The 18666-nt window shown below is 40.4% G+C and overlaps 1 protein-coding gene across 6 annotated transcripts in view; it reads right to left on the reverse strand.

The window, feature by feature from the left end:
- Positions 1–612: 612 nt before the first annotated feature.
- The window catches only part of LOC128733159 (forkhead box protein K1-like), a 35519-nt gene continuing 17465 nt past the window's right edge, over positions 613–18666 (reverse strand). For 3 of the 6 annotated variants that reach the window (XM_053826801.1, XM_053826799.1, XM_053826800.1), the window contains 5 exons: positions 11593–12528; positions 7244–7742; positions 6954–7171; positions 6596–6891; positions 613–2198 (listed from right to left, as the gene is read on the reverse strand). In XM_053826801.1, coding sequence (XP_053682776.1) covers positions 2044–2198; positions 6596–6891; positions 6954–7171; positions 7244–7742; positions 11593–12446 — 2022 coding nt within the window. In that variant the 5' untranslated portion in view covers positions 12447–12528 and the 3' untranslated portion in view covers positions 613–2043. Of the gene's footprint in view, positions 2199–6595; positions 6892–6953; positions 7172–7243; positions 7743–11592; positions 12529–12586; positions 12982–18666 lie in introns of those variants that run through there. The other 3 variants (XM_053826802.1, XM_053826803.1, XM_053826804.1) reach the window with 3 other exon arrangements.

The raw sequence follows: 18666 nt of genomic DNA on the forward strand, positions 1-18666 counted from the left end.
GTTCTCACTTCAGGGCAACATGTGCATGCTTAGTAGCATTCACCTCATATGTCCATTATGTTGAATTATTGTGGTATTTCGCGTTTTTATCTACTATCCATGAAGCTTGCCTAGCAATTATTAACGTGATAGGCTGGAAGCTACAGCGTGACAGGTGTCAATCAGGGATAACTTGGTTTTTAAAACTAGTTACCCCGATCCTAGATGCAAACCAAATTTCCGGATTCTAAAGTTTGCGTCCTGTCAACGCTCTACAATTTTGGAGCAAAAGCTTCGAGATTTTACTCGGACTTTTCATAACAAAAACTTAAGCCGAGCATTATCCTTGTTGATCCATATCTTTGTCTGCATTTGTCTTGATCGATCGTTGAGGACAATCCTCGCCACATGCGCCATCATCTGTAATTGTGCTCTCATCCTCACTCACCTCACCTATTTGCAGCCCCAAATTCTTTCGGTTAAACGTTTAGAGGTGTTTTGAAAATAACATCCTGATGAAATCAAAATTTATTTCAATTTGATGATGGATAATGACCCCTCAATCTAGAAGAAATACAATCTGGAAAAGTTCTTTTAAGCTCCAAATTTATCAATAAAGATATGTCATTCATCTTTATGTTGTTAATAAATTTACATTTAAACAAATACAATTAAGTTATACAGCACTGTTGTCAGCATTATTTCTTATTTCATTTGTTTTGCTTTTTCTCTTTTCTCCCGGTTATTGGTGTCGTTCACACCAACATACACCCGAAACATTAAAGCAATGAAAATGTCAAAGTCAAGCTTGGCTCCATTTCGAATAAACTATTTTTCCACATTTGTCCCCAAAGGATTCCCCGCTGCCAATAACAGGCACGCACTTGTATCATTTCAAAAATAATTACAGTTTCAATCTTAACGCCGAGAGACCATTTCTACACTTATGCTTTTCTTTAATTAAAAAAAAACTATAGTGTAATCAATTTTATTGATATCGAAATTTTCAACTTCCGAGCTAAATTTACCTTTCACTAAATTTACTATTTTCAGCGTTGACCAGTATTGACATTGTCACTTGATGACCATCTCAACATCATCTCTACAGAGAGTAACAGGCAGGCAGGGCTAGCCAATTTTCTCCATATTGCTATGAAGCAGAGCTAAACATTATTTTCATTCCACTCTTAATGCTCAGATGGATGATGCGCGGAAGTAGTTTAGTTTTGTCTAAATTCATTTTGCCTACGCTAACTGTTCTTGCTGCACTGCATTCACACAACAGATTAGTTCATCATCTTCACGAATGTATGAGTGCTGCGTGATAAATCTATTATCTGTCTCTCGAATGATTTTGCAATGTCACGCGCCGTGAAGATATTGCATTGTTTTTTTTCTTCTATAGTTGTATATATAATTTGTTGTTTTTATTCAATAAAAGAGACATTTCACTAAACACTAAATATTTTTATATCTCATTTACTCAGAGTTAAATTAGTGTACCTTTAAATTTGTATGCTTTCTGCTCACATTCATTAATAACTAGAATTCTAAATGTAGGTTCTTTTTCAGATTTTCCAGTTTATATATCGTAATTATATAAATTGTATTGTTTTGGATTCACTTGCTTCCATTAATCTAATCTTCTTGTTGGTGAGTGTCGAGGAAAAAAATGTCACAATATGTATATGCGTGGGTGAGTGCTTTACGGTTTCTGTGAATGTGCTGCAATGTGATTTATATTCCCAATGTGTAAGAAATTGTTTACACGAACATTGAAAAATGTGAATTAAAGGGTAATAAACCCACAATGAACGTGACAAGAGACCATCAAGAGTGCTAAAACTGCTTTTTTCCTTTGTTGTAATTTAAGAATTGTTCGGTGTTTTTTCGTGTGCAATGATTTCTTGTTTTTTTGTTAAACAGGTAGGTATTAGTAAAACATACCACCACGTAGAATATTTTTGCTGGATGCACCACTCGATTGCAGCAATGACGCTAACGAGTGCAGGAGCACAGACTGCGACTGTGGGCTGATTATTAGAGGTTCTACGCGAAAGGAAGTTACATTTTCGGGCGTTTGATTACCGGTGGTGCCTCGTAATCATCCCCACTGTCATACTCCACCTGGTCGTCATCGTCATAAATCTCGTTTCCCTGGTGGTCGGTGCTACTGGCGTATGCATTATACTGATGTTGGTAAGACGAATGTTGTGATCCTACAAATAACAATAAATAAAAATGGCATTGTAACTAAATATACCTTAAAAGTTATTAATTCGCAAACCGGAGCTTCCACACAAATCAACTAAGAGAACCAATGCATACTTATTATATATTACTAGCCTATTGCCCGATCTTACTCGGGGCCCCTTTGTCTCTCAGCGAAGAACCCTGTAACAAGAAGACTGGCAGCTCTGCTAATATTCAGCAGACACTGACAGGAACTCGCTCTGCCCGACAAGGTGGTCCCTGGACTAAATGTGTGAGTGAGTACTAATATTCATACTGTCATGCCAGTCGAACAAACATCAATACAGAATTTTGGAGAGCTTACTTACGTTCAAAATTTACTTAGGGTTGTGAACCTGTCAAAATTTTGCACACTAAACATCCATGAATGACGACAATTTTGAACCAGCTCACATATCGAAACTAATAATAGTTGAATTTTATAGCTTAAAGGCTGTGTCTAACTGCTTTCTACTAAGTTTCATTTGTTTTAAAATGAATCAACTGGTAAGTAAGTACCAGAACCAAAGGTACCAAAACCAATGAGCGGGACATAGGCAATGTAGAGTGACTATATACAGAGTGGCGACATGTCATCCCAAATGTATGCAATGCTAATTCCCTTTCTCTTTCCTGCATACGCGTTGGTTAGGTTGTCTACTCGATTGGAATGACACTGACAGATAATTGTCATTCCAATTTTGACACTGTCCCATATAGTATATAGTCACTCTCTAAGGCAATGGTATGTAGTTTGACAGCCACACCACTCTTTGAATTTATCACCTTCGCTAAAAGAAGCGACGCATGACGTTTATATGGAAAAATAACAGAGATGCTAGTCACTCTTGATAATAATGAGATCTTCGTTCTCATTCACTTGTACATCTGTTTTTGTAACGAAAATTCTCATAATGCAAGAAAAAAACCTTTTTTTTCATATACCATATATCCCTCCTCTGTGGAACCACTTTTCTCACAGTCACTTTCACAACTGCAGTTGGTCTAAATGCAAGAGAAACGCGACCCCTTTCACTTATTTGGACCTCCCCCATTGTTAGGGCCCCCCTTTTTTCAACCTCTCAGTGCTGCTTCTCTTATTTCTTATTACATTTTTGCCAAGCTCGATAAAGAACCGTCCAGGCGTTTCGGAGTTATGGCCTTATCACCTTGTTAAGGACCTCCTTTTGTCAACGCCCAGTGCTGATTCTCTCATGTCAAGAAAAACGTGTGTACCAATTTAGTGAAAAACCGTCCAGACGTTTCTGAGTTATTGCTTTCCCCTGTTAGATACCTTCTCCTTTTGTCAATTCTCCGATGCTGATTCCCTTATATCAAAAAAATATGTGTGCCAAGTTTGATGGAGAACGGCGTTCTGGAGTTATGGCGCAACATACAAACTCACACTCACTTTTATATACCAGCCCAGATATGAGCAACCTTAATGGAGATCGGATAACCAACCCCGGTGGAAACCAAGGTCGTATGCTGAGAGGGAAGGAGGGCTCTTCCGAGCTCGTTGGTCCTTCGGCGATGCTGTGGGGTTGTTTGCAGGCCTTGCAAGCCAGTACCACTAAAAAGACCAAAGCAACAAACGACATAAGTAATAACTCGGATCGGAACAATCAGCAAAGACCTAGGCGACGACAATGGACTAACAATCGAAAATGGAATATGGAACTCTCGGTCCCTAAATTTCTAGCACGTGCTTTCTGAAGAAGTGAAGAGCCGTAACTTCGACATCGTCGTGCTGCAGGAGGCATGCCTTCACCTGGGAAGTACCGATGATGACAAAGACGAATTTTACGCGCAGTTGAAGTACGAATACGACAGCTACGCTAGACATCATATCAAAATCATCATCGGGGACTCTAATGCTCAGGTCGGTCAGGAGGAAAAAAACGGTCATTGGACGGATCAGCGCATACCCGCAAACGTGTGAAAACGGCCTAAGACTTGTCTACTTCGCCGCCTCCAAGAACATAACCATACGTAGTACCTTTGTCTAGCGTAACCTTCATCATCCGTACACCTGGAGACCACGCAACCAGGTGGGACCACGAATCGATCACGTTGTGATAGATGGTCGGCACTTTTCAGACATTATCGATGTCAGGACCTATCGGGGCGTTACTATTGATTCGGAGCACTACCTATTGTTGAGATACGTCAAAAACTATCTGTTGTAAACAACATACGATACAGTGTTCTCGAATATGGAGTGCAAGTTTGGGCACCATATCATGCTGTTCACGTCAACAGACTCGAACGTGTACAAAGGCAGTTCATTCGATACGCTTTGAGGAATCTTAATTGGAGAGACTGAACAAACCTACCACCATATGTGAAACGGTGCATGCTGATCAACCTACCGACGCTGGAAAGTAGACGAATACTCCTCCAACGTATGATAATATTCGACGTGTTAGCAGATCGCATTGACTGTCCATCTATTCTTGAGAAACTACGATTCAACGCACCGTCACGAGTGATGCGCCAATCTGAGTGCTTTCGACGATTGACTCGCCGCACGGCTGGCTTACGGAAATAACCACCCACTGGAAGTTTGTTGCAGTCGTTTCAATGAGGTTTATCATTTGTTCGATTTTGGCATGTCAAAAAATGTGTTTAGATTAAGGATTAGCGGTTATTAGTGTTAAGTAACATGTCTGTGCGATGTTTTTATTATATCGAAGATTAATAAACAAATTCAATTTCCGTACCGGAAAATCGGTCGGTAGTACCGGTTCCGGTACTCCCAGTATCCCAACCCTAATGTCGATTAATTTCTCCTTAAATGCTCATTGGCTTGCATTTGAATGGCATTGGCAATGCTTATTGGTTACTTGAGTAATTGCTCCAGTATATCAGATCTCGGAGAAGAGACAATGACACAGCACAGCTTATTAGAAACTACCTAAACTGCGCTATTTTTGCTGCTCTGTCGATTACGAACGCCTCTAACGACAGAAAAGACGCTTCCGAACAACCGCAGCGTGCGAATTGGCTCGTGGTTTATGCGATTATATAGAATCCCGAATCTGCTATCAGTAGTTAAAAAAATCGCCAATTTTGGTTCCAAGTCCACGCACGTTCTGATAGTACCTTAGCAACTTGGAAGAGCTTAGTTGTGGATCAGGCACCGAGCTACTTAGAAACGCGACACTGAATTGGATTTTGGGACCATCGTTTCATATGAATGCCCAGGCTGGAAAGAAAATAATGTCTTGAGCGGCGGCTTCAGTCTACGCACTGACACGAACGATAACGATCAATCAGGTCTAAATTTCCATGCCATTTTTTTCCTGCAACCATTTTTGACCATTTTTTTCATGCCAAAGCTCGCGAAGAAACACATAACGCAGTAAAAAATTAAGAACCTTGGTTGAAGCGATGAAGAAAAAATAGGGCCACTAGGGAAAACATGGTCCAATATCAACAAAAACGGAACAAGCTGACCACGATTCTGAGGTACAAATCGGCAGGAACACATAGATTATCGCCTACAAAGTAATTTCCCAGACATTGTTACATTGGCTGTCACCGACAGTAGTAGTAGGAAATTACCGAGCGATCTATCATAGGAGCCAAATTTTTACTATTTGGTAGATTATGTGAAAATATCAGGAATACAACGTGTTTGTTGACTTCAAAGTAGCATATGATACAGATCGAGACAAATGGCATCGAATACGGATTTCTGGATAAACTGACGCAACTGATCAGCGATTCATTGGATCGTGCGATGTTTCGTGCGCGGCGACTTTTAGCATGTATAGCCAATTCGTGATTCTTCATATGACTGCTACATACGATCCAAAAACTTCGTGACGGCGGAGACATTTTACTATATATGCGTCGAAGATAATAAAAATACATGAAAGGTACAAACGTGTGCCTCCCTCCCACAAACGGTAATCATTTACGGCGATGAACTAGTAATGGTAGATAAGTTGGTGATTTGAGATCACTGGTGACCACGAATAACAAGGTAGCGACCTATTTTGTCTTTCGCAAGACGGATTGTTCAAGGAACATACGCCTCTGTGCGAAGCTAACGGGGTTCAAAATACGTTTTGTTCGATGGTAACTAAAATTCTTTATACAGCCATTTCTGTAGATAGAGACAAAGACGCACTATGCAGCCTGCTGAAGTCCCGTAATTTGCACTATATAAAACGTCGACCTTTTCAGTGATGTGCCGCTTTATGAGCGACAAAGAAAGCTGATTGACGAATGCTCGGAGTTTTTGAACGAAAGGCGGTCAATATTTGGCATTGACAGTAAAGAAGATATAGTATAGTGATGATGATACAACGTGGCAGGTTATAGTGTGCTGGATATGTGGCTAGAATGTCTGACGACCTGAGGCCTTGGAACTTACCATCGTGATTACTTGAGTTGTAGCTCACGTTACCGCTGTTATTCTGACCGGGTGAGCCCGGTGCAGACAGTAGCAGCTCGTCATTGATCGGGGATCCTTCCCGCGAATTATCTATGTAACTGGGTGAGACCGGTGCCGAGCGCGGCATACCGAATGGTGTTCGGAAACACTGTGAGCCCCTCTGGCGTCGCTTCCGGTAGCTTTGATCGATCAGCTTAAGCTCACTGGGTGGATCTATCCGCCAAAAACTACCCTTGCCTGGCTCATCTTGTGATCGTGGCACCTTTATGAAGTATCTACGGGATCGAAAAAGTATGTAGAATGCACCCGTTGAATTTATCACTTTTCCCCGAATTACCTGTTCAAACTGAGATTATGACGAATAGAATTTTGCCATCCTTTGTTGGCTCCTGTTCTGTAGTAAGGATAGTTTTTCGATATGAACGAGTAGATGCCAGATAATGTGAGCTGCTTCTCCGGTGATGCAGAGATGGCCTGCACTATTAGTTGTGCATAACTGTAAGGAGGTTTGTCACTATCGGACATAGATTGAGACGCAGGTGCTTGAAATTCCTGCTGCAAAAAAATGCGTAAATAGAATCGAATATGAAAAATTATATAAAAACATGAAATTAAACAGTTCCTTACGGAGTAATTGTTGTTGTTGTTGCTACTATGACTATTGTGACTATACTGTGCAAACTCGTGCACATTTTGCCTTGGACTAGTGGGACAACTGTTGGCCGCACTGATGGTTCCCGTTGGCGATGGGTATCCGCTTCCTCCGATGTGTATACCACTATCACGTCCACCGCCGCTGGGATGATGACCGCGAATATCGACAGCCAGGTTCGCGCTGCCACCGCTGCTGCCTTGCTCAGGAATGGAAATTTTCAGCGGAGAGTAGATGATATTCGATGCCGGCGATTTGTTACCACCGCCGCCTCCACCCGCTACGCCAACACTAAGATTGCCTCCGGCGGCGGCAATGGCGGCTGCTGCTGCCACTGCATTGCTACCCGACCCAGTTCCCACCTTGATCGGAGTATGCTGATTCAGGTCAATTGATATTCCGCCGTTGTTCGCTTGGTCAATTAGATTCTCAAACTGAATCTTGATATTTGTACTGGGAAAACGAATGCTGCAGCTGAAAAAAGATATTACAGGTTTGAATTATTGAAATAAAAAATGGCTATTATTGTTATTTTGAGCTAGACATAACCTCATGTGTTTGTTTTTCTTTGTTTTGACTTATGAATAGGTCAGTATTATATGAGTGACAAGCCAATTTAAGATTTTATACAATACGCCTATGACTCAATTAAAGTTCCTTTATTAAGCGTCTTAGTAGAATTAGAAAAGAGAAACAGATAATTCGTTTAATTCTATTATTTATTTATTATTCCGACAGCATCTGTTTCAAACTCACCCGATAGTACAATCGTTTCGCAGGGGGTCACGCAGAAACTGAGATATATGACGCAATATTTCGTGACGTTGATTTAGAATACACAATTGTAAAAGAGATAAAACCGACTTGGAGAGCGCAACCGTCAAGTCCAGTCTTAAGTTCACGGAATATCCTGAAATCATCTGCGAATATAAGTTTAGAACAGCTCAAACGGCTGCACAACTCGTTAACAAAAAGTACAAATATCAAGGGTCCTAGATGACTGCCTTGTGGCACACCGGATGGCATCTCAAAACAAGCCGAATTCATGCTGACAAAAGCGGAGCTTTCGGTAAAGCATGACTGGATCCACTGTGTCACTCAGTTTGGTAGCCTTATACACCTCATTCTATTCACTGCTAGTGCGTGTGGAGCTTTGTCGAACGACTAGCTGATGTCGATGTATATCGCATCAACCTGTCTTCTCTTTTCAATACTCTTGATCAGCGAGTTGACGACCATCATCAAATTCGTGGTTATAGACCGGTTTCTCATAAAACCGTGGTTGTATTTGGAATTTATTTGATGTATTGCATGATACACAACACCGTAGACTTTCTTTCTAAGAATTTTGGGAAGACATTTTAGAATTCGGAATTCCGTGATAGTTCTCAATGTCGTGGATATTTCCAGTCTTATGAATTGGAGTGATGGATGCAACCTGTTGTGTGATCCGGCGAGCAGGCATCGAAACGAGAGGAACGATCTTCGGCAAAACTAGTCGACTCCTAGTCTTCCCAGACGACCTCGATATAATTACTTGAAACCTTGGGACGGCGGCAATTTACGTCACACGGAAAACGGTGTCTAGACGGATTGGGTTACAAATCAATGCATTGAAGACCAAATATATAGTAGGAAGAGGCTCTAGAGAAAACAAGCGCCTCCCATGGACGATGACTATTGAAGGCGATGAACTGGAAGTGGTTGATGAGTTAATATATTTTGGATCTCTGGTCGACGTCGTCGTCGTCAGCAGTCTAGAGCCCGGGTGACTCGCGCTGTTTCGTATTGGTCATCACCGATAATAATACGAGTAAGAAGATTAAACGACGCATTAAAGTTGGAAGTCGAGCCCTCCGCAAGACACTGTAATTAAGGAGCGCTGCACAGAGCTGATGATGTACAAAACGCTAATAAGTAGTCTTCTTCGAACTGGAGACAGTGACTTTGCTTACGGAGGACATACGAACCGTATTTGAACGAAAGGTGTTGCCTGCTATTTTTCGCGGAGTACAAACGGAAAGCGAAGAGTGGCGTAGGCGTATGAACCACGAGTTGCAAGCACTGATTGGAGAGATTCCCATCGTACACCTGGCGAAAGTTGAGACACTACGGTGGGACGAGCACGTCAGAAGGATGTTGAACCGACTGTAAATCCGTTATCTTCAGGAACCCCACCGACACCAGGAATAGAAAGGCTCGACCAAGTTGTAGTCGATTTGCGTGTGTCGAGAGGCTCAGCGAATTGGCAACGAGTAGCCTAGAACCGTGGAGTAGAGTGGAAACAATGGAAAGGAATTCTTGATACAGCAGATGCCACCCCGACTCTATGCTGTTAGAAGAAGCCAGTTAGCTTTACGGTCACACTGTAACAATTCAACAGGTCGTTGAGTATGCTGTAACTTCGAGGGCTAGGTGATCGGCATCTAGTATGATAACAGGTTCAGCCACCACAAGAGTTGAGCAAAATAGTAGAATCATTAGCACGTATGCATCAGAGTGTTCGACACCGGATAAATTTTTGCGAGACCGAGGAAACAGCATTCATCTAAAACCACAGTACAAGCTCCTGAAGCGCGAGAAGACTTGGGCAATCGTATACAGACGGAACATTCAAGAAGAAACCGCGTTTCGGATTTTGGATTATCTGTTGATAATGTTGTGGAAGATGTTAAGAGTCTCTCTGGGAGGTCGTCTGGTGGCGGCGCACAGGAAGCAGTTAAAATTGGCAGAGCAGAGGAGGCGTTAGTCAAGGTCAATTGTTCTCGACCCTTTTTCCCCTAGTCGATTAGCTAAGTGGGGAAGAGATCCTATTAAGCCAAGCACCGAAAACGATTTGTTAGATTCACAGGAAACGAGCAGTGAGGATTTTTATGGTATTCCCGCCGTTTCGGTCATATTTGGCGAGTCGCACTCGCCAGTTGAACTTGACCAAAGGGAGCCTACTGATATGGACACTGCATAAGCAACGTCAGGCGGCTGCTGAAGCAGAACCCGAAGCTTTAAGGCGATCTAATAGAAGGAAAAAACATGAATTCTTGATGGTTATGGGTACCTTTAGTGCATGAGTAGATATGTTGTTTAGAAATTTCAAAATTGTATAGTATAAGGTTTTAATTATAAAACATTTGCACAGTGAAAATAATTTAAAGGTATATTTTCCATTTAAAAGTAGATGTAGTTTAGATTAATTTTTTGCATAGAAAAAAATAATATGAACATGAAACCTAAAAGGTAAGCATAGACATTCTATTTGTATTTTGGAGTGTTTTCAAACCAAAGGGGAAAGAATTGTTACATAGGGTAGATGCTCCAGTAATGGAGGGATTATGTCGGGGGATAGTGTGTAAAGAAGATATGAACACTCAATTTATCAGTTTCCAATTGAACTACATGATAATATGGTGCACCATAGTGTTGGCTTTAAATACATACCAAAATTATACCATTCTGCTGGTTAATATATCTAAAATATTGCTTTTCCTGACATTAGTATGTGCTCCTAAAGTAGTGGTAATGTTCCTATAATAGTGGAATGTTGTTTACCGCCTTAGCAACGCTTGCAATGAGCATGGCAGCAGGTGGATAACAACGTAGGCTTGTTAAAATGCTATGGTTTGTTACGAATTTCTTAAGCAATTGCAGTCTATTGGACTGTTGAAAAGGAATTTGTAATTTTTTCACCAACATCTTGAATTTTAACTGTGTATCTTAGATAAAACTGTTAACAAATATATATTTAACAATAGCAAACGGAAATTATCTCGAAATCCGCCAAAATTATGATATATTTCAAGTTTCCACCACTACTGGTACTACCACAACTACTGGAGCATCTACCCTACGCGGTAGATATACTCTTCAATCTTACTGTACTGGAGTTGACAGTGCAATCGATAAGTTTGTCATATAAAAGGGAATAAAAGTGAGGATGATTTCTCTTTCGATTAGTAACCTTTCGCGTGTGTTGATCTTTACATTGAGATGATTCCGAAAGTCCAAATAGTTATATTTTAGTTCTCACAAGCGTCCACAGACCTTTTTTGTCATTATCATAGCAATAGGCAGAACTTAGATATCAGTTCGACCTGAGGAGACAACCAATATCACCCCTCAAAAACAAGGCAGTGCAATGCAAGCTCTGAAGAGGATTCAGGTACTAATCGAAATATTCTTAGATTGTAAAACATAATCCAATTCTAGTGATAGTCGAATCAAATTCAACATTTCCCTCCTAAATTTTTAAATTGCACTAGGCGCTCGAAAATAATGTGAAACTAGTCATTTATGAAAGTGTAAAATAATATCGTCACTTGATACTTACACTTTCGGCAACTTGTAAGACTCAGCACACTTCCGGTGAAACACGTTGTCGATGAAGACTCCGTTCTTGCTGAGGCAGAACAGATTAAAGTCATCGTTCATATCGTGCTGAATGATGAAGTGCTTTCGCGAGACAAAGCTGTTCTTTCCCACGTGGAAGTCTACCTGCGATTTGGATGAGTTCCGTCCAACTTCGATGATGTCCTCACTTATGAGCAGCATGTTATCCTTGCTGATCAGTCGACCGATAAAGTTGTGAAAGTTGGCCGTATTTGGCGCGTTATTTCCGGTTGCCGTTGACGCAGCGGCTGTTGTATTCATTTTGACAGATGCGTTAGATCCGTTACTCAGTTTCTGGCCGGACGCCACCGTCGTTGTAGTGGCCATCTGCTGAGGAGGTGGCGATGGAGATGAAACAGGAGATGACCGCTGGGAGGACAGCCTGTTATTACCATTTTTCGACAGATTTTGTTGTTGCTGCTGATAAAGAGCAGCAATAATACTTTGTTCGTGTTGTTCAATTGAATCCGTTTCTGTGCCGCTACCAGTTTGTTGTTTAATCACAACTTTCACCTCACCGTTGCCAGTATCAGCCATTTCGAGACTGCCACTGCTAGAAACATAGTCCGCCGAGGTTGTAGAAGTTCTCAATGCCCCAGTGGCACCATTATTTTCGACACTGGTTGTTCCCTTAGATACGATAAACTGGTGCGGGTTTTGGAAAACTTTCAGTACGTTTGCTCCGCCGTTTGTACTGCCTGTGGTACTTCCTACGGTTGCTGACTGATGTTCCTTTTTAATTTCCTGCTTCGTGATTGGCTGGGGCATATGAAATTTGGTAGTACCGCTTGACATTCCTTCCCGATCTTTGTTTTGAAATTTAGCTCACTTACTGGATGATGTTGATGTTCCTCAGTAGAATTATTCCATGCATACTCTGCAAAAGAAGACATTTTTGAGAGAGTGAGAAAAACATAAAATTGCTGCTAACAAACATAAATCAGATGCTACTCTTACATAATCACTTGTTTACACTCGACCGTCTACTTGTACGAATAGATACGAATCAAAACAAAAATCGCCCTTTTGTAACTGCTGTCTTTACATGCCGCCAGTTGTTTTTCTTCTTTGCCTTCATTCATTCCAATTTTCCGAATAGGTACCGTACCAATGCTCCTCTATGGAATATTAAAGCTCTGCTGAAATGTTCCTAGCAAATTTACGCACACACATGCCTGCCTCAGCTCATTCAGTCAGACATCCGCGAGCAAGACTTGTTTATCAGTTGTTATTGGTCTGGCATGGCAATACCTAATTGCGCCTGTATTCGTCACAACGTCGTAACGTTGGCTGTGTAGGGGATCGATTCCGAGTCGGTGGTGCTGTGCTGGGCTGGAGCACATCGCAAAACCAACCTCACTGCTGGCAATTGTTCAATAAAGTAAACATTGAATTGATACGACTAAATAATACGTTGTATCTCATCAAAGTTTTCATGTGTGCTTCAGCCGTTGAATTGTAAAAGTTAAAATCAAATAAGCCTTGATAATAGGATACTAAAAAGGGGTACAGTAGAATATTTTACGATTTCGAATAAATTATAATCAGTAAAATCTTTTACTTTTGTAAGCAATCAAATAACAAAACTTTTACTATGTGTGTGCGCTGTATCTATTTTGTTGCAGCTTGGGAAGGTTATTCACGGGAGCTTAAGCTCGCACAGTGACTCCACATTTATTAGTCTTTTACATTCATAAATATGTCTAACATTAAGTTTATTTAGGTTAATTTAATAACAGATTAGTTGGTATATTAGAGAGTTCTATTGATACAAATGAATTCTCACTGGCAGCCTTCCTTGATATAGAGGGAGCTTTCGACAACGCTTCTCATAGATCAATGCAAGAAGCTATGAGAAAACATGGGATTGACAACGATACAACAAATTAGATAAAGGCAACGCTGGTAAATCGCGAACTACTTTTTCGCATGGGAATACAACTTAATCGATTAAAATAACAAAAGGTTGTTCTCAAGAAAAAATTCTTTCTCCTCTATTGGAGCCTAACATGCTCCACTACACCGTGGGGATTTTTTTGAAAAAAGGTCATTTATCTCAATATCTTCAAATGCCGCTGAGCTAGGTTCAATCTTTTGAAGTAAAAAAATAAGATATTTTTATAAGGATTCCAATGATGTGATGCTTGTTCACGGCACGCGTCTATTTCTAGCAATTTTTGCTGAAAGAAGGACATTTTACCCTAGTTTTTTATTCAAAATAAAGAGATGTAAACGTCTATATCTCCGGATTCCACTGGGATAGGCCATTTTCATGGGAAATCCGATGACAGGGTATTTGTTTACAGCACATGGTTGTTTCTTGATGTTCTGGTTAAATAAACGGCATTTTACGCTAATTTTTATCCACGTAAAAGCGAATATTTTCGAATTCCGCTGGGATAAATATGTATAACCTTTTCTATTTTATATGCATACCAACAACTTGGTGTTTGTTTACAGCAGCTGTTTGTTTCTTGTAGTTTTGGTCAAATAAAAATCATGCCACCCTATAATTTTGCGACTAATTTTGCCGCAATCAAATACACTTTCATTGGAATCCACAAGAACGTAGCGTTCCTGTGGTGAACGGAGATCGGTTTTATCCAGGCGGGTTCCGGAGTTATTGATCAAAACATCCTAGAAAAGTAGGATGAAATCCCCTTCATTGGGCCAAAATTGCTAAAATCAGATGCGTGCGGTGAGCAAGGACCACACCATTGGAATCCCCATAGAAATATCTTTCTTTTGACAACAATCAAAAGATCGAATGTAGTTCACCGCTATTTTGAGATATTGAGAGAAAGGACTTTTGACGTAGGACTACGTCTTTAATTTCTATATTGGGGTGCACTTTAGACAAACGAAAAGTAAACATGTAACAAAAAGTGCTTAAAATTTGCAAGCTTATAACTCAGTCATTCTAGAGATATTGGTGTGAATCGATTGGAAATTTTCCATAGAATCTGTTACAATACAGTAGATTACAGGTTTCCCTAACAAACTTTTAAATAATTGAAAACTGTTAGATATTGTCTAACTTTATGTTTATAAAAAAAGTGACAAAGTCCCCTCGTTGCAACTCGCAACAGGTCGAATATTCATAACGACGTTCAGACTTATACTAATTTGATGTCTGTGGTTGGGAAGCGCACTGGAAAATTGATTTAGTTTTCTCGTCACCTAGACACCATCCGGCCGCACAGCCCACGAGACTGGGTTCTAGCCTTTGTTTATTGTTTGATACTTCTGTTGGACTCCCAACTTGCTCGGTAATATATATATAGCCATTCCGGGACGGATTCGTCGTACAGTACAGCGGTCAGCATTCAGTTTTTTCCGAATTGACTTTTCGAATGACCCTCAACCGCTGTTGACGATCAAGAGTTCAACTCCAACGTCTGACCTGCGTCTTGCGGACAGCCCTTAAAATTTCCTTGCACCCCTCAATTACTCACACCACAGCTCTTTTAGGATTCATCAGTCTCGCCAGCTCCCTAGCCGACGGTGATGGATTCTGCAGGGGACCGCACATGATTACTTTCATTTCTCTTCCTGCATGATGTATATCTCGAAACCACGTTACCTTTAAACTGCGAAAAAAATATACCGAGCAGAACTGTTTACGCTACCAAAAACTAGCATCCGCGGACACTGGGAGTGCCTTATGAGCCATATTACAGGAAAAGTTCGAGAATTCTTTCGAAACCGTGACGAATAATTTTATCCGTGACGTTTTTTCTTAAAAGTATGAAGAAAATGCTACATTTGTGTAAGAAAAGATCTTGAATTCAATAATAATTAACTGAAATACACGCAATTGTTTTTGTTCCAATACTAGCAGAAGCAAGGTTTACCTGTATGGATATGCCGGACGGATGTGCAGGAAACTCAATGCAGATCTGTCGCGCATTAATTGGAACCATTCTTGAACCTTCTTCTATCTTCCAATCTAGAACCATTTTTGATGAAATGGTTGACTACCGTATCCAAAATATTGCCTGGTATGATATCAAGTATACTAGTTATGGTTATTCGTCAAGTAACCATAAAAACAATAGGTCGTTAAGAATGCTCACCACACGAAAACGAGTGATTTACCATACAAAAATATGTAGCGTGGGATATGATGAACATAATAATGGTTGAACTATAATAGAAATAGTAGCGTCGTTGAAAAAATCTACTTTTGGATTGAACCTTTGATTTTACGGTGATTATAATGATTATAACGGGTGGCAACTAAAATTTTGGAATTTTTTCTCAGCCCCTATACTCAACAACAAATGAGCTCAAAGGGAAATGAGAGTATGTATGTGTTAGTTCACTCTCTCCTCTTTTTGTCGATATTTTTTGTTTTGTTTATGCTTACCCAGTTTTGCTTAAAATGGCGTCGAAACAAGATGCATGTCGGGAGCGCGTTGTAGAAGTGTACTCGACGAACTGCCACAGAAATCTCGGCAAAAAGTATACGTTACAACATTTAAAAAGCGAATATGTTGCGGTTTCGACTGTGCCATATCCTAAGCTGCCTAACTATTCGCCAGCAAGTTAGTGGAAGACCAGCCAAAATTATGAACGCAGACGGACATCGTTCTCTTTCTCATGCCTTCATCAACAAGCCCTCTGGTTTGGCTATCAATTTAGATGTGTCAGACTAATGTTTGAAGAAAATTTTGATCCCGTTTCTACAAGAACATCATGCAGATGGACAATACGTGTTTTGGCCGGATAGAGCATCATCGCATTAAGCCAAAAAACAAATCGTTCCTGAATACTAGTGTCGCAAAATAGCCCAAATTACCCCTCAAATGATAGCCAAGGGTGTCACAACAAAACTTTTATATGGCGCCAACATTGGTTAACGCGATTTAGGGGTTTTATGCACATTTGAGTTTTATGAAAAACTGGCATTATTCAAGAATAAATTTACCTTCCACAGAATTTGGCACCATTAAGGCTCAAGCATATGACGCCATATGAAAGTTTTGTTGTGACTCCCTAAGCAATCATTTGAGGGGTGAACCCCCGGGTTTTCTTACATAGCGCTATTTTGGGACACTCTACTGAACACCCATTCGATCCCATTTGTACCCAAAAATCACGACCCGAAAAATCTGCCCAATCGAAGATTTCTTCGGGATTTCGAGTTCCTTGGTGTACAAAAATAACTGGAGAGCCAAGAATTGCAAACCGTTCCAAAATTTTAGTTGCCACCCGTTAATAGCGATCTGATTACGACCATTCTCACAATTGTTTTCATTTAAGCGGGGTCACTTGCAAAAAACTGAAAGAGGTCGGATTGAAGCGTTTACAAGTAGATTCTCGTCTATTCTTCAAGCTGGACGGACAAGATGGTTTTCGGCACAATCTATGTAGGCGATTATCTGATATTTTTGAATGACTCTACGTTGAAGGACAAGTTGAAAACTTTTCCTAACAACCGATTTCCAATGAAAGATCTCGGTGATGCTACTGTTTGTCTTGGATTGAGATTCACAAGAGACCGTGAAAGAGTAAAGCTATTTGTAAATTGAAAGACCAAATGTTGGCAAACAAGAAAAAAATATTTTGAAAAGTTATCCATGACATATTACATAGTTGTAACAATCACATACAGGGTGTCGACTCAAATCTAAAAATAAAATTCCCTGACTTTCCCTGATGCTTCAAATATTTTTCCCTGACCCTCAAAACTCGAATATCAAGCTTATTTGGGCGATTTCCAGCTTAAGTTTTTAACCCTTTAGCATGACTTATGCGAGCTGCTGAAAACTAAAGCTAGATTTCTTCATGTTTTAAGAACACATATCAAAGATTCTTAACCTATTTCTTACCAGCGTTTCGAAAACGCCCTCTTCTATCGAGTCTAGGGACAGTTATGTTTGAGGTATCAACTTGAATCCAAAGAAATAAAGATTCAGAAATAATCTAATCGACCTGTTTTTGCACAAAGCTTAGATGTTACATACAACAAAATTACAACCGTGTAAACATAACAAATCTTGCTAATTTTCAGTCAGCTCAAACTAGTAACTTTGCCGCTGGAAGGTGGACACATGTCTACGGGTTTTCAGTTAAACTAAAACAAAACTTTCCTGGAAGTTTCAGCTTGTTATCTTTGCTGCAAAAATTATGGGGTTAAGGAGATGATTCCCCAAAGATTTTTGGTACAAAAATGTGCGTTTTGCTGGCTTCGAGGTACGGCAAAACTTTAGCTAGATATATTGTTAGAAAATGTCCAAATGGCAAATATTTTAACCCTCAATGGTGGACAGTATGCGAAGTTAAGACTAAAGCTGTGTGTCATGATTTCGGATTGCAACTATCGAGGATTGAGAGCAACATTGACTCGAAGGTAGTTCGATGGCCGGCCGTTCGGTCCGATGACCGTATATGGGTGTTTAGAATTGAGGCAAATTCTTCAACTACAGCTTAATCAACGTATAGTCACCAACAAATCATAAATTCGATGATACTAGGGACGAATTGAACCGCCCAGTTAGCTTCGAGGTACGATGCTGATCTAACAAGCCAGTTGTGTTCGAATCTCGGCTAGCCGGTTTTTGTTAGATAGAATCAGTAGGATCGTTGCACTGACCCCGTAATTTTCCTGTACTCTAACAGCCGGCTGCGAAGTCTGTCGATAAAGAGCGATAATGTCTAGTGACGGTTAATGCTCAAGACTTTGCTTTGTTAGGGACGAATTCTATGACAGGTTCGAAAGGATTTATGGGGTGCGCACGACTTGAAAATTCAAGACTCTAGCTCCCAGATCGATCCTGTTTAACGGTCAATACTTTTTGGAAGTCACAATATACAGTCTTTTCTTAGCGACTTTGACCACTATCTCGTCGTAAGATCCACGCAAGGTTATCGAAATCGGCGAAGGCCCGCACTAAGAGGATGTTGCATTTCAACATCTAGCGGTTTACGGCATATGACGTTGCAGTGGAGTACACCAGAAAGCTTGATCAACGAATCGCAGAACAGCAGGACGAAAGGGAATAAGACGTAA

This window comes from Sabethes cyaneus, chromosome 1 (assembly GCF_943734655.1).
Source record: "Sabethes cyaneus chromosome 1, idSabCyanKW18_F2, whole genome shotgun sequence".
NCBI lineage: Eukaryota > Metazoa > Arthropoda > Insecta > Diptera > Culicidae > Sabethes > Sabethes cyaneus.